General features: G+C 45.2%; 1 protein-coding gene across 1 annotated transcript in view; it reads left to right on the top strand.

Moving 5' to 3' along the window:
• Positions 1-27,203, top strand: part of KIF6 (kinesin family member 6) — a 338,850-nt gene that overhangs the window by 120,977 nt on the left and 190,670 nt on the right. Inside the window, exons 8-10 of the mRNA XM_087817374.1 lie at positions 11,314-11,457; positions 12,355-12,441; positions 18,335-18,438. Coding sequence (XP_087673500.1) covers positions 11,314-11,457; positions 12,355-12,441; positions 18,335-18,438 — 335 coding nt within the window. The remainder of the gene's footprint in view (positions 1-11,313; positions 11,458-12,354; positions 12,442-18,334; positions 18,439-27,203) is intronic.

Here is a 27,203-nt window from a genome sequence, read left to right as displayed (position 1 = left end):
GTGCACATAGTTAGACTCTGACCAAAGGAATCCCAGTAACGCGGCCCCAGAGGTGCGGGCACTTGGCATACAAATCACTCTCGTGTCCCTGACAAGAGTCAGCACTCCCGAGCTCCTTCCTGCTCGAGTAGCACACACCGCTTCTACTTAGCAGAGCTTTTTACTTGACAGGACACTTAGGAAACACGGACAGGAAAACATAATGGACTGTATTCAAAGTCCTTTATTTCAAAGAAATGTACCTCCTTGCTTCAGATGGCAGCATTGTCTATTTTTATTCCCATTATGACCACCTGTTCATACAAAATAACATTCATCAGTTAAATCAGAATTTCCACCAATTGTAATCACTCAAGAGAAATGTGCTGCTCCCAATCCTTTCTTTTTCTTTATTTTACGCAATCTTTGCGAGCTGCTACTTGTCATTAAAACTTTTTCTGTCCCCTCGTATCTTTTCTTCAAAATCCTCATAACATCAGCCCCATGGGGGAAGTGTTGGTGGCCATGTGGCATTTGATTTTCTATATAACTGCTTCACTTCTTTAACAAATATCTATAAGGAACAATAATGTTCCCTGAGCGTGGTGGTGAGCAAAATAGCAGCAGTCCTTGCCCCAAAGGTCTCCTGGCCGAGTGGAGGGAGACGTGCGTTGAATAAGGGTCGGTGAAGTGCGTGCCCGCGCCCGGGGGGGGGGGGGGGGAGCTGTGCAGAGGAGCCCCTGGAGCAGGGGGGCCTGCAGTGCTGCATGTAGACTGAGGGGAGAGCGCTGGAGGCTGTCTCAGCGGCGACATTAAGCAGACACCTGGGGGGTGCGTGGGATTGAGCCCGGCCAGGGGGGCGAGCGCGTGTCAGGCAGGGCTCCGGGAGCCTGCACCCCAGCTCCAGCCTGGGGTGGCTGCCCCCAGCGTCGCGGGGGTGCTCCGCTCACGCGCCACTCACTGCTGGTTCCCAGTGGAACGCATCTGCTTCCCGCTCCCCCCGCATCCCTGCAGCTGCTCACTGTTTGCACTGGTGTGCACGTGCCTTCGCAGAGGCCATAGCATCACATAATGAGACAGGAGACATCAGCAGGAGAGGAAAGAAGAGCATAAATATGGAAAACTGTAGTATGTGGACTTGGGATGTGGGGCTGAGAAAGTTGACCAGTCGCCGCCAAAGAGAAAGTAGGTGCGTAGCAGAGAAATTTGGGAATTTCACACAGAAAGGGCTCAGAAAGAGCCAAAGCGGACCCAGGAATGGGAGTGAGAGAAGGGCAGCGGGCACTGTTAATGAAACGGCAGTTCAGAGACTTGCGCAGTCAACTTTTCTTTATGTGCCTGATGGGCCCAGAACTGCAACACAAATTAGCTTAATTAGCTTCGTTCATTCATTCATTTAACACACTGGGACTGAGCGTCCACTGTGTGCCACGAGTTATGTCAGGCAATGGGGATACACGTGTGGCTGAGCAACGGCCTGTGAGAGAGCAAACCATAGAAGCGGATTCTCCCCTACAGCGAGGCGAGTGCTGCGATAGAACGCCCTGCGCCCGTAATCACGTCCTCTCCGTCTCAGTTTCACTAATAAGATGGAGATGGGTTAGGCCCCGGTACTGTTGGCAACCTTTGCTACAGTCATTAGCCCACAGTGGCTCTAGAAATTCCATGCGGAATTGGAGCTGCCCTCTGGCCGTAACTGTGAGCCCTTCCACCTGCTCGCAGGGCGCAGGCTCCCTGAGCCAAAGGCGCCTTACTGTGCTCTGCACAAATAACACCCTGTTTGCTGGTTTTGGAGTTCTGTTGTTGGTGTTGGAGTTCTCTTTGTGCGTGCAGCACTTTTTCCAAAAAGCATCCTCAGAAACATTTTAAACCACAATCACAGGGCACGTCTCAGCCCAGAAATCGAGCCCACGGAAGATAAAGGGGCCATGCATTCTTGTTCTGACCGTGGGCCTCCCGGTGCTCCTCGGTCTCCAGCAGCCCAGGGGTGCAGCGTGAGCAGGGAGCACCACCCAGCAGGCACTGTCTCCCTCTGCAGAAACCCCAGCCCCCCACTCACCCCAGCCGGCTGTCCACACGAGCGGGACTTCCAGGCGTCCGCCTCCACTCGCCTTCCACCCAGTGCTTTGTGCTCAGGAGAAGAACCCCAGGTGCCAGTGCCTGCTGTGACCACTCCAACCTTTAGTTTTCAGAGGGTAATTTCCATGCGCTTCTGAACTCTTAAAAGAAAACCACTTTAATTCATTCAGTAGTGAACCGAACTATTGATCTTAGGCCTGGTTTCTAGGTACCTGGAGGTATTATTAAGTATAATGTGAGGTTTCCCTCTTTGTCACCTAAAGATTGCCTTCAGGAACATGTTATTGTATTTATCCATGAAATCCAAAATGGAAGTAAATATTTTTTTAAAGATCCAGGTTGTATGCCGACCTCCTTACCCTGTGCCATTCAGGTCATTTGGCTCCTGCCCAGTGTGGGGAGCCCATAGCTTCCCCTACCTCTGCCCCCCAGACGCTGGCTGCCTGGGGGTCACTGCTGGGCTCACTCTGGCACTCCTAGCACTTTGGCGCTGAGAAGATTCCTGCTCCGTCTGAGTCCTCTTCTGGAGAAATGGCCCAGGTCTGGGTCTCTGGCTAAAATAAGCCTCCAAAGGGACCATAAAGAATGTAGCCTGAAGACCCTCCACAACTCAGTGCCTTTTGTTTACTAAGGGCTAACCCAGGAGCCATCTCTTGATGTCCAAAGCTCGCCTGTGAGCTGGGCAGGCACCCTCACCCCACTCCCACAGGCGGGGCCGCTCCGGGTGGGGAGCAGGCTGATGCGTCCGAGAGATTTGCCTGTGATCACACCCGTGGGGAAGCTGGATGCCGACTCTAAATCCCGAGTCCTTTCTGTTCTCGTGAACTGGCTTCATTTCCCCCATTTTTAAAGGCTGTATTTTCTAATTTATAATCCCATTTTGAACTTTAATTCTTCTCTTTAACAATGTTAGACCCCTTTCTGGAAAGGATATTGGGATTGCCTCCCACCGTGCATTCCAGGGGTAGCAGCCAGGAGCCCGTCCCAGCTGCAGGGGTAGGCAGGCCCTGACTGGTCTAAGCCCATGGGAGCCTGTCTTTCTCCAGGCTACAGTGATCGGTTCGTGGAGGGGCCATGACCCAAGTTGGACTTTTGTTTAATGATTGGAAAAGAAAGGCCCTTTCCCACCTCAGTGATGAATAAGGAAGTTCGTAACAGGGCGTTTGGCAGCCACCCTGTGACCATGAGGAGAGGCCACTTCTACCACATGGGAGAGAGAGACAGACAGGCATGAACGAAGTCTTTGGTGGTAGCCCTGAGCCAATAAATTTCCCCCATGAGCAAAGCTGACTTGGGTTATATTTTCTGTCACGGCAACGAAAGGCAAGTTAACGAACCCTGGTTACCTCGGCAGGGAGTTTGATAAGGGTGTCCTCCTTTGCGTTGCCTAAGTTGTCAACAAAGCTGTTGAACAGGAGAGCAGGGGAACATAGGGACATTTGTTTCACGAAAGAACTTCAGGGTACTCAGGACACTGTGAGGTATTTGACTGGGGACTCAAACAGTAGTGCCACCCTCCCTGCGCCTCTGTCACACCTGCCTTGCCGCTTCCAGATCTTTCGTGGTCCCCTTGGCCCGTGGGGTCTGGAGCTCTGCTCAGCACCCCGTGCGCCCCCTCGCCACTCAGACTGGGTCTGTCCTAGTTCCCACCTCCTTTCAGTCACACCGAAACTTAGTTCTGCCAAATCCCATTCCACACTAGTGACCCTCACTGCCTTCCCAGTGAGCTAATTAATCTGTTCGTTTATCTGTTCAGATTCACTTAACAGAAATGTGTTGAGCACATGTGGTATTAGTCAGATTTCTTAGGAAAACCCACCCTAACTAATTTAAGCAGCAGAGGGCTTATTAAATATAAAGAATCTGGGTCTGATATGCTAATATTTTGTTGAGGATTTTAGCATCTATGTTCATCAGGGATATTGGCCTGTAATTCTCTTTCTTTGTAGTGTCTTTATCTGGTTTTGGAGTTAGGATAATGCTGGCCTCGTAAAAAGAGCTTGGAAGTGTTCCTTCCCCTTGGGTTTTTTGGAATAGTTTGAGGAGGATGGGTGTTAGTTCTTCTTTGAATGTTTGGTAGAACTCCCCTGTGAAGCCGTCCAGGCCAGGGCTTTTGTGTTCTGGGAGCCCTTTGATTACTGCCTCAAGTTCATCAGCAGTCACTGGCCTATTCAGATTTTCTGACTCTTCCTGATGGAGTTTTGGCAGGTTGTATTTTTCTAGGAATTTGTCCATTTCACCCAGGTTGTCCAGCTTGGTGGCGTATAGTTGTTCATAGTATTTTCTCACAATCCTTTGTGTTTCTGTTGGGTTGGTTATTATAATCACCTCTTCCGTTTCTGATTTTGTTTATTTGGGTCCTCTCTCTTTGTTTCTTGATGATTCTGGCTAAAGGTTCATCAATCTTATTTATCTTTTCAAAGAACCAGCTCTTGGTTTCATTGATCTTTTGTATTGTTTTTTTAGTCTCTATGTCATTTATTTCTGCTCTGCTCTTTATTATTTCCTTCCTTCTGCTTACTCTGGCCTTTTCTTGTTCTCCTTCTAATTCTTTAAGTTGTAGGGTTAGAGAGTTTATCTGAGCTTCTTCTTGTTTCTTGAGGGAAGCCTGTAGTGCTATGAATTCCCCTCTCAGGACTGCTTTTGTTGTGTCCCATAGATTTGGAGTTGTTGTGAATTCATTTTCATTTATTTCCAGGAAGTTTTTTTATTTCTTCCTTGATCTCTTTGGTAACCCATTCATTGTTTAATAGCATGCTATTTAGCCTCCATGTATTTGAATGTTTTTTAGTATTTTTATTGTAGTTGATTTCTAATTTCATGCCACTGTGTTCTGAGAAGATGCTTGATATGATTTCAATCTTCCTGAACTTGTAGAGACTTGTTTTGGGTCCTAACATGTGGTCTACCTTTAAAAATGTCCCATGTGCCCTTGAGAAGAATGTATATTCTGCAGCTTTGGGGTGGAATGTTCTGTAAATGTCAACCAAATCCATCTGATCTACTGTGTCATTTAGAGTCACTGTTTCCTTGTTGATTTTTGTCTGGAAGATCTATCCAGTGAAGTCAGTGGGGTGTTAAAGTCTCCGACTATGACTGTATTGCTGTTGATCTCTCCCTTAACATCCTCCAGAAGTTTTTTTATGAATTTAGGAGCTTCGATATTGGGTGTATATATGTTTATCAGGGTTGTATCCTCTTGTTGGATTGGTCCCTTTAGTATTGTGTAATGAACTTTCTTGTCTCTCGTTATGGTCTTCATTTTGAAGTCTATTTTGTCAGATATGAGTATTGCTTCCCAGATTTTTTCCAATTCCATTTGCATGGAAAATTTTTTTCCATCCCTTCACTCTCGTCCTGTGTGAGTCTTTTGTTCTGAGGTGGGTCTCTTGTAGAGAGCATATATTTGGGTCATGTTTGCTTATCCATTCAGCCACCCTGTGTTTTTTTATTGGAGCATTTAATCCATTTACATTTAAAGTTATTATTGATAGATACTTTTGCCATTTTAATTCTTTATGCCTATGTTTCTCTCCCTCTCTGCTTCTGCTTCCTCTTACCTCAGCCCCTTTAACATTTCTTGCAGTGCTTCTACTTCGACTTCAATTTCAGCAGTCCCTTTAATATTTCCTGCAATGCTGGCATGGTGGTGATAAACTCCTTTAGCCTTTTTTTTGTCTGGGATGCTCTTTACTTCACCATCTATTTTGAATGATACCCATGCTGGATAAAAGTCTTGGTTTCAGATCCTCGCTTTTCATTACCTTGAATACCTCATGCCATTCCCTTCTGGCCTGTAGAGTTTCTGATGAGAAGTCAGCCGACAGCCTTATGGGAGCTCCTTTGTAGGTAACAGATTTCATTTCTCTAGCTGCCTTTAATACTCTCTCTGTGTCTTGAATTCTTGGCATTTTAATTATGATGTGTCTGGGCTTGCGCCTTTTTGGATTCTTCTTGCTTGGGACTCTCTGTGCCTCCTGAACTTCAAAATTTTATATGGAGCCCAAAAAGACCCTGAATAGCCACAATCTTGGCAATCTTGAGAAGGAAGAACAAAATTGATGGGATCACAATACCAGATATCAAGTTACACTATAAAGCCACTGTAATCAAAACAGCCTGGTACTGGCACAAGAACAGACATATCAATCAGTGGAACAGAAAAGAGAACCCAGAAATTGACCCAAGCCATTACACTCAATTAATATTTGACAAAGAAGGCAAGAGCATACCGTGGAGTAAAGACAATCTCTTAAATAAATGGTGTTGGGAAATTTGGACAGGTACATGCAAAAAAATAAAACTAGACCACCAACTTACACCATACACAAAAATAAACTCAAAATGGATAAAAAAATTAAATGTAAGACATGAAACCATGAAAATCCTAGAAGAAGACGTAGGCAGCAAAATCTCAGACATCTCTCGTAGCAATATGTTTGCTGATACATCTCCTAAGGCAAGAGAAACAAAGGAGGAAATAAACAAATGGGACTGCATCAAAATAAAAAGCTTCTGCCCAGCAAAAAAAAACCCCATCAACAAAACCAAAAGGGAGCCCACTGTATGGGAAAACATATTTGCCAATGACACATCTGATAAAGGGTTAATACCTAAAATATATGAGGAACTCATACAACTTAACAAATGGAAGACAAACAATCCAATTAAGAAATGGTCAAAGGACCTAAATAGACACTTCTCCAAAGAGGACATACAGATGGCCAAGAGACATGAAAAATGCTCAAAGTCACTAATCATCAGAGAGATGCAAATTAAAACCACAATGAGGTATCACTTCACACCAGTAAGAATGGCTCCATCAACAAATCAATGTACAAGTGCTGGCGAGGGTGTGGAGAAAGGGGAACCCTAGTACACTGCTGGTGGAAATGCAGACTGGTGCAACCACTATGGAAAACAGTACGGTGGGTCCTCAAAAAATTAAAAATGGAACTGCCTTATGACCCACTGATCCCACATCTAGGAATACATCCTAAGAATCTTGAAACACTAATCAGAAAGAATATACGTACCCCTATGTTCATAGCAGCACAATTTACAATAGCTAAGATCTGGAAACAGCCCAGGTGCCCATCAGGAGATGAGTGGATAAAAAAGCTCTGAGACATTTACATCATGGAATACTATGCAGCTGTGAAAAAGAAGGACCTCTTACTCTTTGGGACAGCATGGATGGAACCGGAGAGTACTATGCTAAGTGAAATAAACTAGCCAGAGAAAGACAAGTCATATGACCTCAGTCATATGTGGAATCTAAAGAACAAAATAAACTGATGAACAAAATCGATCCAGAGGCATAGAAGCATGGAACAGACTGAAGGTCTCAGAGGGAAGATGGGGGTGGGGGAGTGTTGGCAAGAGATTAATCAAAGAACTTACGTGCTTACAAGCATAACCTATGGATACAGACATTGGTATGGGGAAGGCCTGGGGGTGGTGTGGATGCAGGGTGGAGGGGATCAATGGGGGGGGAAAGGAATACTTTCAGCAATAAAGATAAATTTTTTTAAAAAAGGTATCTGAAGAAAAATTAGGAAACTGGGCTTGGATGCTACCCAGCTGGGAGCAGAGCAACCAGGAGGCACATCTGACCACACCACTGAGCTTCTCGGCAAACGCTACTATCACCTGTGCGTGGCACTTAGACATTGAGTCCTGGATTCCAGAAGCTTCCCTGAAGCTGCTGCAGAAAAGCCAGATGCCTTTGTTGCCACACCGTCCTGTAAATCTGGCCTTCCTCATGGCCATCACCCTCCTTGCTCCCCTCCAGAGCCCACACAGGGGTGTCTGCTACATGGGGCTATGTGTCAGGCAAAATGTGAGCTGCAAGAGAGAGTAGGAAATGTAATTGTATAGGAAGTAAAACTAGAACGGGGGTTGTCATGAGAGCAGAGTGAGACAATTTGGTTTCTGCCACATGTACTGGGCGCTGGGCACTGTTCCAGGCAGTGGTGGTGGAGCAAGGAGCACGAGAAACAAAGTCCCTGGGCTTCTGGAGAGAAAGTCTCGCAGAGAGCAGATGACTAACAAGTTGACAAATAAAACTCCAGGTAGTGCCAAGTGTCAGAAGAAAAATAAAATGGTATAACAGCTTGGAGACAGGGCTGTTGCTTTTTATAGGGATTCAGGGGAAGCCCTGCGAAGAAATGAAATTTTAGCAAAGACGTGAAAGATGAGAGGCGGGAGGCTGTATGAAAATCTGGGGCAAGAACGTCCCAGGTGAAAGAAACAGTGAGTTCAAAGGCTGGGAAGTGGGTGTCAGCTTGGCATGGCAAGGGCAGTGGGAGCAGTGAAAGTACGACAGAAGGCGAGGTCGGATAGGTAGACAGCAGCCAGGCCGCACAGGAGCTGGGTCACGATACTGAGTGTATCGCAAAGGCTGTAAGCACGGCAGTGACTCGGTGTAACTTACATTTCCTAAGGATCCCTCTGGCTGCCATGTGGAGAGGAGACCCTGCGAGGACAGGAGGAGACGCCAAGGGACTGGTTCAAGGACATGTGCAGTTGTCCAAGGCAGGGATGACGGAGGATTGGTCTGGAGTGGTGGCAGACAGGTGGGAAAAGTGGTCCAGTTCTGGGCATGCTTTGTAGTTAAACCTAATAGAAAAGTGCTCTGGATCGGATGTTGGAGGTGAGGGGAAATGAGGAACGGTGCCAAAGAGTTTGGACTGAATCAGTAGGTGGATGGTGGTGCTACTAATAATAATGGGTCAAGTCCGGAAAAGTGTCAGGTGTAGGGGTAGAGGAGAGAGAAAGCCAAGAGCAGACATCCCCCGATGCAGAGTTGCCACGGGGATAAGCTCAGGGAAGAGGCGACGCTGATGATGTGAACGGGGGAGACATCAGGATACAGACGTGTTTAGAGCCAGCGGATTGGATGCACGCACAGAGGAGAGAGTGCAGGTGGGAAGGACAGGCGCGAGGACGGAGCCCTGGAACACTCCAGTGTTTATCACTTGGGAAGAAGAGAAGGAAACGTTCATTAACCAGTGTCTGAAGAGAGATGGAAACCAGGAAAGTGCGGCGTCCTGACTCCCAAGTGAATAGTGTTTCCTAAAGCAGGCAGTGACCCAGAAGTCTAGCAGTATGGCAATCAATGCTGTTGGTTCAATGGGGGCTACTGATGACCTTGCAAAGAGCCGCCTTAGTTTAATACTGTAGTGGGCATGCAGGACGGGATTGATCCAGGCGAGGGGGAGAAACTGATTAGAGGAGAGAGGGATTAATCGTAGGAGCAAAATGGGTAACAAGAGAGGAAGGAGAGGGTGGAGGGCTGGCCGTGGGCAGGAGCAGGACCGGAACTGGAGGAAGCGTAGGATGCGGATTTGGCGCCGGGCATGAGGTGGTTCTGGTCAGGCTGCTTACAGCTGGTTAGAAGGGTGTGTGGCCATCAGCCCAGGCTGAAGGTGGGGGAGGTGGGGAGAGGACTCTGGATAGAGGTTCGAAACAGAAGGATCAGGTGTGACAGCCTCATTTCTGAGAGTGGAAAAGTGATTTCTTGAGAGAAATGCCACAGGATTTCTGGTTTGTAGTGAAATACGTGGTCATGGATATAAAGCAAGACCAGTGGTATAAGTTGTATGTTTTTGCTCAAAACAGCCTTCAAAAGGAAGGCTCCCATCTTGGTTTGTAAACTAAAGGAGCAGAAGAAGTTCTGATGATAGGGGTTGCACACCTGGGAGGAAGGAACACTAGAACAAGGGCAGGTGCTGGTGCCCCTGAAGTCACATCCGTGGGTGACTTATTGCTGGTGCTTTGGGATGGGCATCCTAGCACTGGATTCATCTTCCCAGGAAAACCCTGAACCCCCAGTGGCTCCTTTTGGGGACAACCCACAGCAGCCTTTCATTCATCTCCCATCCACCCATGTAGTTCCTTCCTGTTAAGTACCTAGGACACAGGAGTGAGATGAGCAAGCCTTGGTTGGACCAGCATAAATGGCCCCTATCACTTACAATGCACTTATTATGGGCTAGGCACTGCTCAAAGGAATTTGTACATTTAACTTTTAATCTTCCCAGCTACCTATGAGGTAGGTTCTGTTTTCCCGCCTATACTACAGATGAGGAGACCAAGGCAGAGATGTTGAGTGACATGACCCTGGTAAGGCTAGAATTTAGACCTGGACAGCCTGGCACCAGAATCTGGGGTCTCCACCACTACCCCTTACTGCATGGTGTGCGTGTGTTTTGTTTGCTTGCTTATGAATCTGTAAGTTTTATTTTTTAAAAATTACTCAGAAACATGTATACACTCCAGTGAGATATTAGCAGCAAATTAAATTTTACATTTCAATCACCAATTAGAGATTCACCTTCATGAATAGATGCATTTTATAAAGCTGAGATTTTTATCATTCTAGAGGCAAATAAAGTGTAATTTTCTCATCAGGTGTCCAACTACTTCAAATATCAAGGGCTTTAAGCACAGATCTGCTGGAAATTTTATAATTAAAATCAAATCACCAGCCCGGCCAGAGTGGTTCAGTTGGTTGAGCATCGCCCCATGCACAGAAACGTTACCAGTGTGATTCTGGTCATGGCACATGCCCAGGTTGTGGGTTCGATCTCTCACATCAATGCTTCTCTCTCTCTCTCCCCAAGCATGCCCTCAGGTTAGGATTAAAAAATAAACCACCAGTGAAGAGAGGCAACTTCTAATAAATCAATATGTAATTTTTGTTGTCAAACTAACATTTAATTTTGATTTGCTGACAGATTTGAGTTTATTATTTTGAGGCCCGTTATATTAGTTAAAAATTATTTCTTATTTCAAAGTCTTAAAAAATATCATTTAGTCCATTTTAAATTTTTACTTTTCTGGTTAAGGCTACTTCAGGCATAAAAGGTGTCAAAATGATACTGATCCGCCTCTTTAACCTTGAAGATGAGCAGACAGACCGCGTCTGCTAGGACTTCTCAAGTCGGGCGTGATTTCCTCTGGAGTCTTTACATGAATCTCCCCGTGGCTGAAACAGCACCGGCGTGTCCGGTTCTGCGCAGGCCAGATCGCGTGTCCGGAGTCGCAGGTCCTCGCGGTGCATTTTCCCTGCAGTTGCTTCGTCCCACCCCGGCCGTCCCTGCCCCGAATGCTGTGACGTTTCCCCTGAGCCCGAGCGCTGGGCGTCGCCCTGCCCGGGTTCTTTCCCTCTGCGTTTCCACTGCAGCTGCGGCTCAGCTGTCGGACGTGCGTTTCTGCTGAGCTGCCGGCATTGTCTCTCTGCCTCGCCAGGTCATCATCGCCCTTTCGGAAAAGCACCGCTCGCACATCCCCTACCGGAACTCCATGATGACCAGTGTCCTGAGGGACAGCCTGGGCGGGAACTGCATGACCACCATGATCGCGACGCTCTCTCTGGAGAAGAGGAACATCGACGTATGTTGTCTTCTTTCTGGAGCTCTCAGTCTGAGTGTTTATTGTTAGTCTGTGTGCTGGAGTTGCGGGTCCCGGGTGGGTTTCCGTCTTTTCAGCCGGAATAGGGTCTGCCTTCAGGTTAGAGGACCACCCTACAGATTCACAGTTTTGGGGTACTGGCCGGCGTTATAATTACCCCATTTGAGAATTGACTTCACATGGCACAGGATGGTCTGAAGAAGCCTCATACACAAATTTTGGAAGCCCTGCTGATGGGTTGGTTAGTTACCTTAACCAAAGACATGCCAGAGGAGACCCATCAGCTTCTCCTGCTCCATTTTTCCTGGCTACTAAGATACCTTGAAGTCATCTCCGAGATGTGTCCCTCAGCATGTCGCTGGGCACAGTACCCAGGATGCTTTGGCAGAGCTGGCTGCTGAATGGTTTTCCTGGGTTGTTTTAGAGATAGCGGACATCTCATGCATTTCAGTTTAATGCCTGGGATCCAGACTTTCTGAAAGGAAGTGGCAAGACAAGGCCGAGACCCATGTGCACTGTAACAGACCTCGATGCCTCTCTTGTTCGTCTGTACAAATATTTCCTTTGTAGTCTTTCATGCTCATGGATCACGGTACCTGCTCAGATTATGATTTGCATATGTGGTTCTGCTGTAATAGTCAGTAGTTGAGAAACACATAGCAGTTGGCACCTAGGACCTCAGGACCTCCCACACCTTTGGCACTGATCATTTCATTAAGCCTAGACAACACTTTAATAAAATATAATGTTCAAGAGCAAAACCCCCTAATCTGGAGGCATGTTTCCTCATCGTGTTCCGTAGGCGTCACCCTTTAGATGCATCTTGCTCCTTTGTCTCTCTGAGCTGTCCCACTTTAAGGCATTGTTTTGCTTTCTTAGGAGTCCATATCCACCTGCAGATTTGCACAGCGGGTGGCGCTCATAAAGAATGAAGCTGTTCTTAATGAAGAAATTGACCCCAGATTGGTAAGCAACTTTTAACTGACTGTGTTAAAAAAAATGAAAGTGCTATATCAAAGATTAGCTGAACTCTGGGGGCACTTACCCCCCGAAGCAGACGATGTTCTGAGTCCTGGGAACATATTGACAACCACCTTATGAGTAGATGCCATCTCCAGCTCCATTTTACAGATGACAAGCCTGAGGCACAGAAATGATAAATAACTTGCTCAGAGTCATGGTGCTAATAAGTAGCAGAGCCAGCATTCAGACACAGGCAGTCTGACCCAGGGCCCGGGCACATACCTGCAGTCCCCCGTTACTCCCCCAGGAGGGCGTGCGTGAGTCCTGAGGGCCTAGCAGCGTGGTCATACTAGCTACACTTACATGCAGGTTGCAGCCTTTCTTTTTAGAGACAACAATAATAATAGACCATCTTGTGAAAAGCTTGTAGCGAAAAAGAAGTCCTGGTGGTTATTAAATAGAACCGTATTTGGCGTAATGGTTCTGTTACTTTTCTAGAAAGTTTTAACGATTAATACTGGTTTGATCCATGGAGAAATGGCCAGGCTTCTAGTTTTATAACAATGAAGTGTGCTTTATCAAAGTGCTTTTTTAAGCCAAAAATATTGGTGACACATTTCAGCTACTCATAAACGCAGATACCTTCTCCCTCTAAATTATCAGTCTTCCATAAATGAAATGAAATATGGAATCAACTCATGCCAACACTAAAAATGCTGAAATAAAATAGTTCAGTTTTGTCCAAAAGAAATATCTCTGATTCACTGTTCCCCATGCTGACGACTTCCTCTTGGTCGCCTGCCCTTCCTCCCTGAAATCCCTGCACTGCAGGGTGGAGGAGGCAGAGGAGGGGTCATGAGCCTGGCTCTGTCCTTGCCTCGCCTCCGCCTCCGGAGCTGTCATGGAGTTCCCTCCAGGGGAGACCAGTGCTGAGGCAGGAGCTATTCCCAGCACAGCCCTGGCCAGAGCCAGCATCCCGCGGGTGCCCTGGGAAAGGAGGCAAAATTCGCAAGAATGGAGTCAAGTGGCGCCGAACCCCTAGGATGGATGTTCCCGCTGGCCCAGCCTGCAGCAGCCCCGTACCTGCCGCGAGGGGAAGAGCGATGCGCGATTAGCAGGAAGCCAACGCTTGGTTTCTAATAGAAGGAAACAGCATGTTAGACACTGGCTCGCCCTTTCTTTCTTTTCTTTCTTTTCTTTCTTTTCTTTCTTTTCTTTCTTTTCTTTCTTTTCTTTCCTTTCCCTTTCTTTCTTTCTTTCTTTCTTTCTTTCTTTCTTTCTTTCTTTCTTTCTTTCCTTCCTTCCTTCCTTCCTTCCTTCCTTCCTTCCTTCCTTCCTTCCTTCCTTCCTTCCTTCCTTCCTTCCTTCCTTCCTTCCTTCCTTCCTTCCTTCTTTCTTTCTTTCTTTCTTTCTTTCTTTCTCTCTTTCAATTTGTCTGGAGAGACTTTTCTTTGAAGGAACTTGAGGGATTTGAAGAAAGGTAAACATCATCAAGTGTTGCTGTAGATTTGTGAGGAATTTAAAACAACAGGAACTCGGGAGTCCAGAGCTAATAGCTGGCAATGGAACAAGCTGAGGGCCTCCTGGTGCAGGACGGCCTGGAGACTGACAAGTGGTGTTTCCTGGCCCCTTTTACAGTTGCTTCCAAAAACCCCACATTACTATTCACTATTTTATGCACAGGGCATTTCTGAAGCCCAAGTCACAATTGAAAATTTGTTCTCAAAACCACTTGAGTGGAATTTCCTATATCTTGCTCTCAAAATTTAATGGCAAATGTGGACCAGCCCTGTGAGATTGGCTCAGCAAGGACTTGACTGGCTTTCTTTACAAGAATTAGTGCTTCAGAGAGACAAGGTGATAAAAGAACCGGGAACCGGCCAGAGTCTGCGGTCACGGGGCACGGGCCAGGCCTCCTCAGGGTGGCTCTCATCCGAAATTCCTGCAGTCAGTCGAGGGGGAAGTGTGACTGTCTTAATTTCAAATTCGGGAGAAGCTGGCTTAGTCGTAAGATTTCTGTTCAGGAAAACAGGAGATACTTAGTTAGATTTGACTTTGAGGCCTCAGGACAAGCGGAGAGCGCGGCATCGAGATGGATTTGGCAGAGGGCGGCTGCGAATGAACGACCCGCGTAGCTGCCGTCCAAGGGTTTTCATTCTGCTCAGCGTGGTGAGTCCAGGGATGTTTCTGAAAAGTAGCAAACAAGCAAAACCCACTTGATTCTGCCCATTTAAATGAAATTCTACGAACGCCGACATGTTCCCACTCTTCCTGCCATCTTCTTTGGAACCTCTGCCCTGTCGATGTGATACGGATAACATGACACCCACCCCTACAGAATTTAACGAGCATCTTCTGAGAGTGATGCCTGAGGCTGGAGGATTCGGGGCCTTCTCCAGAGCCCAGAGACAAGCCGAGGCTGCAGTTGTCATGGGGGGAAAGGGCAAAGGGGGCTTCAGTACAGGCACAGAGGCCAAGGCCCTTAGAAGGTGATGAGGAGCCAAGATGTCTCTTTCCCCCCCAACATAAAGCCAGTGAAGGGCTGAGCCTGGGAGGAAACAGTCTGTTCACTGGCCTAGGGAGGTGCTGGGGACGCTTGTCTGCCTTGGCCTGGGCCCCGAATCGCACTTCCTCTGAAGGCGAGAGGTCCCAAGGCCCTGCCTCACATGAGTCTGAAGTGCAGATTTCCTCAGCAACCTTGGTCTAGTAACCCCCAAGCCAAGAAATTAGAAAATAAACAAGCAAATCCAAAAAGGATAAATACAGAAATTAAAAAGTACAAAATGAGCAACAACAGAAGCCAAAGCCAAGATACAGTGGAGAGAAACAGCAAACCTGAAGTTTATTTTTAATAGAGTAATAAAATCAACAAATCTCTGCAAACACTAATGAAAAAAAAATCAATAAAGACAGCACAAATTGATATAATAATATTTGGAATGCGAGGGGGACTTAACAGGTACAGTGAATATCTGAAAACAATAACACAGTACTTTGAATGACTTTATGGTATAAGTCTGAAAATTTAAACAAAATAGATAACTTCCTAAAAACATAACACTGACACTAAAGCAAGAAAAATTTTAAAACATGAATAGATCTACAATGAATAAATAAATTGACTCAATAATAACAAAGCTACCTAAAAGAGAGAAAGAGAGAGGAAGGGAAAGAGGGAAGGGCCAGACTCAATGTCTTTTTCATGTTCACCAAAAATATATTGAAGGGAGAATAAAAATTGGATTTAACCCGCTCATTTTTATTTCAGGAACTTTGTATTATGATCAATCATATGATCACTAACATATTATGTGGTATCATGACCTAGTTGTGTTTATTTCATGTATTGAAGGATAATCTATCATTAGAAAATAAACAAATGTGTAGTAAAAGAAAAATAGCCATTGGAAAAATAAACACCAAATTTAGGCCCAGCCGGCGTGGCTCAGCAATTGAGCATCGACCTAGGATCCAGGAGATCGAGGTTTGATTCCCGGTCAGGGCACATGGCCCGGTTGTGGGCTCGATCCCCATTAGGGGGCGTGTGGGAGGCAGCCGATCAATGACCCTCTCTCATCATTGATGTTTTGCTCTCTCTCCCTCTCCCTTCCTCTCTCTGAAATCAAGAAAAAAATACACAACATATTAAGCACCAAGGCTATACAGGACCAAGGCTTCAAAGAGTCTGTAATGTTTTATTTCTTAGGCTAAGTAGTGGGTACCAGGGTGTTCTTAAACTTTTGTATATCTGAGGTAGTTCATACTAATAAAAAATTACACGTTAAGGTGATTGATTACATTTACAGTTTAAAAGAGAAAACTTACATGTTCACATCACTAGATGCAGAAAGTATTTAATAACATTAAACATTCATACGTAGCTTGAAAAGGCTCATCAAAGTTTGAATATAACTGAATACCCTTAAAGCGATTAAGGGTATCAACCAAAACTACAGTAAACGTTTTAAAGGTGAAATGTTAGAGGCAATAAGACAAGAATGAAATGTTTTGTTTTGTTTTCTTTCCTTTTACATATTTAATCATCTGAGCATAAAAGTTAAATAGAAAGAGCTAAGTTGTAAGAGTTAAGCAAAATAAAATGAAACCAAATATCCTAAACCAGGCACTATATACACCATTTTTCATGTCATGCTGAAGCACTGTACTTAGAAGTCCTAGCTAGGACAGAAACTTGTTTTTTAAATTAATGAGGATTTGAAAAAAAATGAAAAACATCTATTATTACTTGCAGACAATTTGATTGCATATATAGAACATCCAAGAGCATTTAATGATAAGCAGAACCAAAAGGATGTTCGGAAAATTATTTGGTACATAATCTATATATGAAATGAATCACCTTCCTATACATCAAAGCCAACAGTTGGAAAATGCAATTTTACAATAATTGCATTTACAACAAAATTTTTAAATTTATTTTAATCAAATTTATTTCCTGTTAAAATTTGAGAAGGGCCTTTGGCAGAATTTTACAAGCTGGGTCTAAAATGTATATATAACAGCAAATGACCGAGAACAGACAAGTCTTTATTTTGGGAAAGGACAAGATGGAAGGGTCTTGTTCTGTCTAGATGCCGAAATTTCTTGAGCTGTAGTAATTAAACAGTGTAGTTTGGCCACACATATAGTCAAGTAGACAAATGTGTTTAACCAATAACCCAGAAAAAGACACATTAATATGTGGAAACATTATATAACAGAATTATAATAGCAGACCTTGCATGGTTAACCATATTAAAAATAAATTAAAAATAGCTCCATATCTTATACTTTACACAAAATGAAATCAACCTAAATGTGAAAAGCAAAGCTTTAAAACTTTCATAAGAACCTATAGGAAGATATTCCTGTGGTTTTAGGTAAAATGGATTTTCTTTAAGAAAACACAGAAATACAACTCATAAGAGAGGAAGCCAATAATACAATTATATTGAAATTTAAAACTTTCATTTACCAAAAAGAACACCACAGAGTGAAAAATATGACATAGATTGGGAGAAAATAGGTTCACTGAGTAAAACTAATAAAGGGCTCGCACCCAGATTGGACAGGGCAGCCTGCGGAGGAGCAGGGAGGAGGGCTGTGAGCTTCCCCGCGAACATGAGCAGAATCGTGAACATGCAGTTCGCAGGTGAGGGGCCCGAAGAGCCCGAATGCAGACACAGAGAAGACCAGCCTCTCTAGTAATCGTGAAAATGCAGATTAGAGCTGTTTGAGACCCGACTGACGAAATTGAAGTGTCTGTAGCATACCGAGCGACAGTGATGTGGGGAAGCAGGAACTGATGGGTCGCTGATGAGAATGGAGCCCTGTAGCAGCAAAGGTGAAAAGCCCTCTGTCCCTCAGCAGCAGGCATGGCTAAATGAACGGTAACCTACCCCTTTGCTGAAATACTATATACCCGTGAACACTGATGAACCGGAGCCACGTGAAGCAATACGCACAATCCCAACGATATAACGTGAGGGGAAACGAGCTGCAGTTCCTTGCAGCGCAGGAACATTGCCCCAAAGCGCAGGCGTGCAGAACGCCACACCCTGTCTCAGTTCCCTCCCTGCGAGGGGTGACCCTCGGGAAACGTGGGGGAGTGCTCCCGGCCACCTGCGGTTAGTGCTCACCCGGGAAGGACGGGGGGGGGGGGGGGGGGGTAGGAGGAAGGGGTTCCAGTTACGCCACGCATGTTTTATGTGTTAAAAAGAATTCTAGAACTGTTTCAACAAAATGTTAAGGTCTAGCAAAACTCGGCGGTAGGTGCGGGAGCGCCTTTTCCGTTGTCATTTTCGCATCCTCAGATGGTTCGCGGTTTGAAAGGCCGTGTGTCCCGGGCCCCCGGCCCCCCTGGTGAGGGACCCCGCTTGTCGCCCTGCCCTTGCAGGTGATTGCGCGCCTGCAGAAGGAGGTCCAGGAGCTGAGGGACGAGCTGGCCCTGGCCACGGGGGAGCCGAGGACAGAGGCGCTCACAGAGGCGGAGCTGCTGCAGTAAGTGCTGACTGCTTTCTTTCCCTCGAACGGGGAGGGTTTGTGTCCACTCCCCTGTTGGCCCTAAAGTTCTGAGTTCGCCTCAAAGCACCGAGGCCCCGGGGACAGTCTGCCGTTGCCGAGGCGCCAGCTGACGGGGGCTGTCTCCACGGAAGGCTGGGTCCGGCTGGCCGCGTTCCTGTCGCCCGGCTCTGAGGAGTAAAGACAGGGCACAGAGGGGGTGGGAATGTCCTCCTCATGCCAGCTGAAGAGGGGGGATTGTCTCACGGTCATGCAGTTTTTAAATCGGTCCACCAAACGCTCCTACGCTGTGGGCCTCAGGTCTGAAAGGAGTTCAAGAAACGTCCTTTGTATTAACAGCATCCTGCTGCCAGCTCCGGTCCATCCCACGCCAAAGTAAGCGCCCCCCGTTAATAACAGGCGGCCCGTGCGTTCCGGCTCCAACACGAAATGGGGATGAGAGCGGGCACTCGGGCGTCAGACGGTGGCAGCATTCAGAGCCCTCTGATGCCGCGCCGTGGGGCGTGCCGTGGCCCAGCGCGCCCCGATCTCCCTGCAGGCCCCGGCTTCCTCGTTCTGGGCTGCTTAGTAAGTGCCTGTGGAGCCACCGCAGTGCACAGGGCTCCGAAGGCGGCCGTAGTTTCCGTTTCCAAATAAGAAGCAGAGCTGCGCACGCTCTTCCTAAAGGTACACTCCCATTTCACCCAGCCCTCTCCCAACAGAGAAAATGGTAAACATCCGAGATAATAAAAGTACTTTCTTTAAAGCAAGTTTTCTGTCCAACGCTAAGCTTTTACTCCTCTAGACGGCGTTTCCTAATTCCAGAACTCTGCGTGTGAAAATATGAGAGGCCCTTGAGGCCTTCCCTGCAGAACCGCTTTGTGGCATGTCTGCAACTAAGCTGAAATATTCTGCCAAAATTCACATTTCAAAAATTCATGTCACTCCGTGAAATAACTTCAGGTACCTCAGATACGGAGAAGCCAAAGGAGAGAATTCCTTCACTACGGTCCTCCCTTCGGCTCAAGGTAAAGGCATTACCAACTAGGACCTTTGAAGGTGGCTCTTCAGAACTTTGATTTTCATGTCAGGGTACAGCCAGAAAGATAAAATCATTCTAGACCTTCCCGCGAAAGGGATCTAATAGAGGAAACGCACTGCATGGGAGATGGCATTGTGGCCATGCTGTGGCACCCAGAGATCAGGAACAGCGGGAGCTCCCACCGCGGGACCGAAGGGACACTGGGAGAGGTTGCGATACCAGCGCCTGAGGCTGGAGCTGACCCGTGGGAGCTGGGCCGGGATGAGCCGCAGGTGCTCTGAGGGGCGTCCTCCCCAGGGAAGCTGAGCTCCCCCCCTCCCCTTGCAGTCCTCCCCCGGGGCCTCCCGTTGGCTGAACTTACCCGGAGCCAGCTGTCAAAGGGGTCAGGGAATGGAGTTTCCAAGAACAGAAAGGGAAATGGCCAACGTGGCAAACAGGTTTCATGTTCTCTGATCCCTGTGTGTCCTGCCTGTGGCTCAGGAGGCTCAGCTGAAGGGTAAACTCTGAAAGCGATGATTCGAGATGCCGGGCCGAGTAAGCATCCGCTGCAGGCCCCTCCGCTGCACCGAATCTGGGGAATTAGAGAGCTGGTATGAAAAAGCGCCCCATGAACAGGAAGTGAATTTCTCCAGGGACTAGAGGCTTGAAAGAAATCCCGGGAGACTGAAAGGTGGGCTGAGACGGGCAAGAGAACAGGACAGACCAGGACCCGGAGGCAGCGCCGCGAAGTCTCCCGTCTGGAAGAGGTGGCCACTGGGGCAGCAGAAGGCAGGGGGACCCCAGCTGCACTCCTTCCTTCTCCACCCAGCAGCGTTCAGGTCCTTGTCTAGGTTGGAGAAAAAGGAAAGGGCCTCGGGCAGCTGGTGCGGCCAGGACAAAGGGAGGCCGGGGCAGATCTGAACCCCGGCTGCTGTCCTCAGCTCTGCCGGTCCCCTGTGCTCAGTGAGAAAGGCCCTCACCCACGGCCAGCCGTCCAGGCGGAGAGAGCTGAGCGTCTAGAGAAGGTGAGCCCCCGGCCGGGACCCACTGGCACATGGGGACTGCCTGGGACCTGGGACAGCCCCCAGCGAGAAGACAGGGCAGGAAGCACTGCACCTGGGGGGCTTCAGAGCTCAACCTCACAGGCACGACTAGTATCTTTAGAGATAGAAACGATACGACATCCATGAAACAACAGGATCTTGACTTTTATAAAAAAGGGCCAAGAAGAGATCTTGAATATAAAAACGTGTAATCATTACCATTAAGAACTTAATAGGTGGCTCTATAGCAGAATGAAAAACTGGAGGGCTAATTAGCGAGCCAGGAAGATGGGGCCATGGAACTCTCCCAGAATATAAGATAAAAGCATAAAGAGAAAGTTTAAAAGAAAAGAATCGCCGAGAGTAGCTCTAGATTTACCAAAATCTAGCAAATAGGAGTCTGTGGAGGAGAAACAGAGACGATGCCGGGGAGCCGAGAGTTAAAGAGTTGATGTCTAAGAATTTCTTAGAACTAAGAATGAACAGGACGCCAGGCTTCAGAGTGAAAGAGTTAGCATGCGCTAAGCAATGTAATGTTATAGAAAAATTTAGAGCCTTAAAATACAGAAAGGAATCCCAAAAGTTATCAGAGAAGAAAAATGTTATTAATAATAAACAATCCAACTGACAGCAGGCTTCTTGGCAACAACTAGGGAAACAAGAACTTCTAGTGCTGAAAAACAAAGCAGGGCCTTGATGGAGATTTTTGTGTCTGGCCAAATTAGTATTCGGGCATGGAGGTGAAATGAAGGCATCTTCCAGGCACAGACCTTCAGACAGAAAGATCCCCACCCCAGATCCTCTCTCAGAGGCAGCCCCCGCAGGCTCCCCTTTCCCACACCCAGAACACTGTGCAGAGTGTAAGCACCGAGAACGAGCCAGTTGTGTCACATCTTCTTGAGGACACTTAGTACTGTGTGAGGTGTACATTATATCTTTTGCTAACCTGCCATTTGTTTCATAAAGAGATGTTTCCATTTAAGAGTTATCGACAACAATCAAATGCCATTCATGGGAGTTTGGGGGATAGAAAGCAGAGAAATAAAGTGACGACAGGTGTAGAATACTGACAGACTCTGAGATTAGGGGCTGCTTTCCTTTGACCCACAGGTAACCGATATACGAATGTCAATTAGAACGGATTCCACATAGAATCCGTAGGGCTGCCACTCACTCATTCATTCACTCACTCACTCATTCATTCAACACCTGTTGTTGATGTAGTGTTCACAGAAATCTTCCCTAGGCCCTGCGAGAAACACGAAGGTGAGCCCGGCCCCAGCTCTCAAGGGTTCGCAGTTTGACGACTGTGACAGACACGAGCACAAGGGATTATATCTCAATGTATATATTTTGAAAGATATAAAAAAACATGACATCACAGAGATAGTGATGATTTATTTTGAGCTCAGAAACCATGTAAAATTAGTTTGTGTGCTAGCTAAGTAAGTGCCAGCAATTCCCAATGAGATGACTTTCCTGCTGTCAAGATAACTACATAGCGTTACACTTAATAATGACCTCTGGCCAGCAGTTAGGGAAATGCAGCAAACTACACCCCCACACAGCAGAGCACAGGGGTCCTTACAACAGTCCAGTAACTTCTGTGCTCCTTCAAACTGACGGTGAGGAGTCGGGTCATGTGTTTATTGTTGTTGTTTTTGTTATGTTGTTGCAGTTATGTTTTGCCGTAATTACCTAGATTGAATGTTGGTGCAACTTAAAATTCAGCAGATTTATGAGTCCTTTACCGTCTAGAAGTAAAAGAGAGAAATGGAAATCTGCCCCTAACGTGGCCGTGTGATTCCACATCAGGAGACGTGCTTCTCTGTCTTCCAGGGCCCAGCGCGTGCTCTCGGGAATGTGAATCAGCTTGAGTCCCTCGCTGCGCCCAGACCCCCAGGGCAAGGGGGAGGGGGTTGGCGGTGCTGGAGGGAGGAAGGGTCCCAGGGCACGGCAGGACCCAGGGCTGCTTCTCTGTCCTGCGGCCTCCTGGGCTGATGCCGAGTGGCCTGGCACAGGGACATCCTGTCGGGCTCTGCGAAGGGTGTCAGAGAGCAGGCATTTCATGGGTAATGTATTATATGCCATATGCACTGGACAGTTTGGAGACGTCGGTTAATATCTAGCTCTATCACATTTTTGAACTATTTCCCAACATTTCAGTTCTTAATGTAAATATTTGTTGCATTGACTCAGATGCTTTATTTGAGGAAGATTTCAGATGTCAGCCTCCAGTTATTGTGATAGTTTTAGTTTACATCTCTCTCTTTTTTTTTTTTGGCCTGTGTAAATTTGAAAAGAGACAGCTGGATGGAGGCTGGATAGCCAAGTTAGTGTTTATATATAGAATTTCTTGGGTGAAGATGTGATTCCGATTGATTCTCTAAACACATATCCCTTGCTTCCTCTGGTTAAAAAATATCCTTTAGGTGTCTGGCTAGGACGGAAACATTCTATCCTGGCCCGAGTCTACATGAATCCAATATTTGCAGCATAGCAACAGTTTACTTCTGAGATGAATTGAATTGGATTTCATGGGCTCAAGTTCGCCCAAAGTGAACTTGTAAACCTCTGGGTCCTTTCCCTCCCCTCCCCCCGCCGCCAGCTTTATTGAGATATGGCTGACATATAACATAGTGTTAACTTTAAAGTATACAATGTGATGATTTAAAAATATATATTTATATTGTGAAATGATTACCACAATAAGCTTAGTTAACACATCTATCACCTCACATAGTTACCTATGTGTGTGTGTCTGTGTGTGTGTTGAGAACATTTAAGATCAACTCTCCTTGCAACTGCAAGTGTACAATACAGTATTATTAACTATGGACACCGTGCTATACATTAGATCCTCAGAAAGTATTCATCTTATAACTGGGAGTTTGTTCCCTTTGACTTACATCTTCCCATTTTCCTCACCCCCTAGCATCTGGCAACCACCAATCTAATCTTTGTTTCTCTGAGTTCAACTGTGTTAGCCTCTGGCAACCACCAATCTAATCTCTGTTTCTCTGAGTTCAACTGTTTTGTTTTACACATATTGAGTTCATACGGTATTTGTCTTTCTCTGCCTTATTTCTCTTAGTTAAAATTTGCAAACCAATTAATCCTTCAACCTCAATTTTTTGAGCACCTACTAGATGCTAATCATTATAATAGGTGCTTTCGGGGACCCTGGAATGTAGGATACAGAAACTAATTCCAAGAAGTTACAGTTTTACTGGGGAAGTGATGCATATACCCAATACACACATTTACGTCCACATATACATGTAAATATAAAACAGAGACTAAGAGAGTATATTAGTGAAAAGAATAAATGGACATTGAGAACTGCAAGACAGCACTTACAGTTCTAATTCTACTCATATTAGATTTTAATTGCTTTCTAGACTTGTTTCCTTAGGTGTAAAGTGAGAGAATTGGACTAAAGCTATCCATGCACTCTGTCAGCTCCGTGTTTTTAAATCTAATATCAGTATGTTGCACATGGTTTAATTCCTTATTTACTCATTTCAATATCTATGATACTGGAAATCTAAATCATTAGGTAGGAACTCAGATGGGGAAGTATGACAGATACCACCCACTGAGCAGGCGAAATAAGCCCTAAAGGTTGTCGAGGAGAAGGTACCATTCTGAGGTGCAGGGACCATGTAAACAATGGTGCCGAGAGCGAGTGAGCCAGTGCGAGGAGGAGGGGGGATAGCAAGAGACCAGCATGGGGCTTGCACTCGAGAGGCACCAACTAGCACGGATCTGGATTGAAATTGCCTGGCAGGAGCCTAGGGTTCTTCTGCAAGGACTGAAAAACAGGATTAGACAGATGAGTGGTGACTTCACGATGGGCTATATAAATGCCACATGTAGAGGAGCTACTACTTTCTTTCAGGGTGACTAGGAAGCATTGTGACGGAAGAACATTGCAATCCATTCATCCGTTCACTAATGTTTACTGTGCTCTTTCTTTACGCTCAGAACTCTTCTGGGCGCTAGAACACAGGAATGAGCAAAACAAAGCCCTTGCCCTCGTGGAGCTGTATTCTGATGGGGAGAGAGGTGATACACAAGATCAATAACTAAAATACAGAGCGTTTCAGAGAGCAGGAAGTACAAAGAGAAAAATAAAACAGGAGGTGCAGTCTTAGGGTGATGAAAGAATTTACACAATGAAGATTTTTATGGCTGCACAATCAACAGAATCAGCAGCAGTGGGAAATCAGGAATGAATCACAGTCTAGTTTGGAGTGGTGATGAGGGAGAAGATTCAGTAACAACAATGAGAGGAAAAAATCTACAGTGATGGCTACAAAAAAAGAGATAAAGACAGGAGGACAGTAAAAGTTCAAGACTTAAAACAGGTTTTCAGGGATCGAGATAAATGAGAAAAGAAGTTCCCAGATCATTTTACAAAGCCAGTGTTGTCCTAATATCAAAAGCAGACAAATATAAGAAAACTATATAAATAAAAATATTCAATAAAGGATTTGCAAATCAAGTCCAAAAATATAAAGAAGAAAAAAATCATGGGAATTATCCCAGGAGAGGTCGCTGGTTTAATTTCCAGTCAGGGCATATGCCTGGGTTTCAGCCTCGATCCCAGGTAGGGGGCATGCAAGAGGCAGCTGATCGATGTTTCTCTTTCTCATCGATGTTTCTCTCTCTCTCCCTCTCCCTTCCTCTCTCTCTAAAATCAATAAAAACATATTTTTTAAATTAAATCAATATAATTCACCATGACAACAAACTAAACAACAACAACAAAAACGCATTTTATCATCTCAGTAGATTCAGACAAAGCATTTAACAAAATTCAACTTATCCTCATGATCAGAACTCTCAATAAAGTAATAGAAGGGAACTTTCGCAATCTAATATCTTTCTCCCCTAAAATTGGAAGCAAGGCGAGGATGTCCTTTTTTGCCACTTTATTATCATACTAAGGGACCTAGTCAATGCAATAAGACAAGAAAAATAAATAAATATTATATAAAGAATCAGAAAGCAAACAATAAAATTGTCTTTATCCACAGACAACGTGATTGTCTATGTAGAGAACCCTGAAGAATCTACAAAAAAGGGGGCTATTAGAACTAATAAAAGAGTTTAACATAGTTGTAGGATACAAGGTCAATATGTAAACTCAATTGTACTTCTATATACTAACAATGAGCCGTTAGAAATTGAAATAAAAAGCCAGAAGCATTTACAACAGCATAAAAAACAAACAAAACCAAAAAAAACATAAAACACTTGGAAATAACTCTAAAAAAATTTGTGCAAGATTTGTATGCTGAAAACTATGAAACACTGATGAAAAAGTCAAAGGACACGTAAATAAATACAGATATACCATATTCATGGATTGGGCTGTTCTGCACTAAGATTTACGTTTTCCCAAGATTGAGCTATAGATTTAATGTAATCCTAACCAAAATTCTAGCAGGCGTGTGTGTGTGTGTGTGCGCGCGCGCATGTGGGGAAAATTGACAACTTGCTTCTGAAATTCACAGAAATGCAAAGGTCCTAGAATAGATAAAACAACTTTGTACAAGAATAACAATCTATACTGTACACCATAGACAAACATTTATTATTTATTTATTTATTTATTTATTTATTTATTTATTTATACTCCTGATCCAAGGATATTTTTTCCATTACTTTTCAGAGAGAGTGGAAAGGAGACATTGAAACATCGATGTGGGAGAGACACATTGATCAGTTGCTTCCCACACAATCCCCAACCAGGGTTGATGATCAAGCCTGCAACTGAGGTGCATACCCTTGGTCAGAATCGAACCTGGGACCCTTCAGTCCGCTGATCCAAACCAATGAGGGTGACAAACATTTATTTAAAATAAACCTTAGACCTAAATGTAAAACCTGAAGTATAAAACTTCAAAACAAAAGAGAAAACCTTTGTGATTTTGAGTTAGGTAAAAGTTTTTTGGACATAAAAAGCACAAACCATAAAAGGAAAAAATGATAAACTAGACTTCAGTTAAAGCATCTGCTCTCTGAAAGATACCGTTGAGAATATATAAAAATGCAGACTGGGAGAAAACACATCTCTAACAAAGACCTATATCCAGAATATTAAAAAAATTATTACAATATAATAAGAAAACAAACAAAAATATGGACAAAATATTAGGACCGATATTATATCAGAATATAAACAGAGGGCAACTGAGGACCTGAAAGCTCAACATCGTTAGTCATTAGAGAAGTCACGTTACAACCTTAACAGGATAATACTATATGATTATTAGAACAGTTTTCTAAAACTAAGAATAACAAGTGCTGGTGAGGTTGAGAAACTGAAACTCTCCTGCATTGCTGGTGGGGATGTAACATGGTACATCCCTTTGGAATCACTATTTCACAATTTCTGATAACATTAAACATAACACTCACCATAAACCCAGTGATCCCATTAGGAGGTACCCGCTATGAGACATGAAAACATGCCCACAGGAGGACTTCTACATGAATATTTACAGCAGCTTTACTTGTCATCTCCCAGAGCTGGAAACAGCCTAGACCAGTGAGTGGCTAAGCAAACTGTGGTTTAGCTCAACAATTGAATCTTACTTAGCAATAAAAATGGAATGAACTATTGATACATTCAACCGCTTTGGATGAATCTCAAAAGCATTATAAGTAACGGAAGCCAGACACAGAAGGCT

The sequence above is a fragment of the Miniopterus natalensis genome, chromosome 5 (assembly GCF_054644295.1).
Source record: "Miniopterus natalensis isolate mMinNat1 chromosome 5, mMinNat1.hap1, whole genome shotgun sequence".
Lineage (NCBI taxonomy): Eukaryota > Metazoa > Chordata > Mammalia > Chiroptera > Miniopteridae > Miniopterus > Miniopterus natalensis.
The sequence above is the reverse complement of the archived record's forward strand: the minus strand, read 5'-3'. Positions and strand labels throughout refer to the sequence as shown.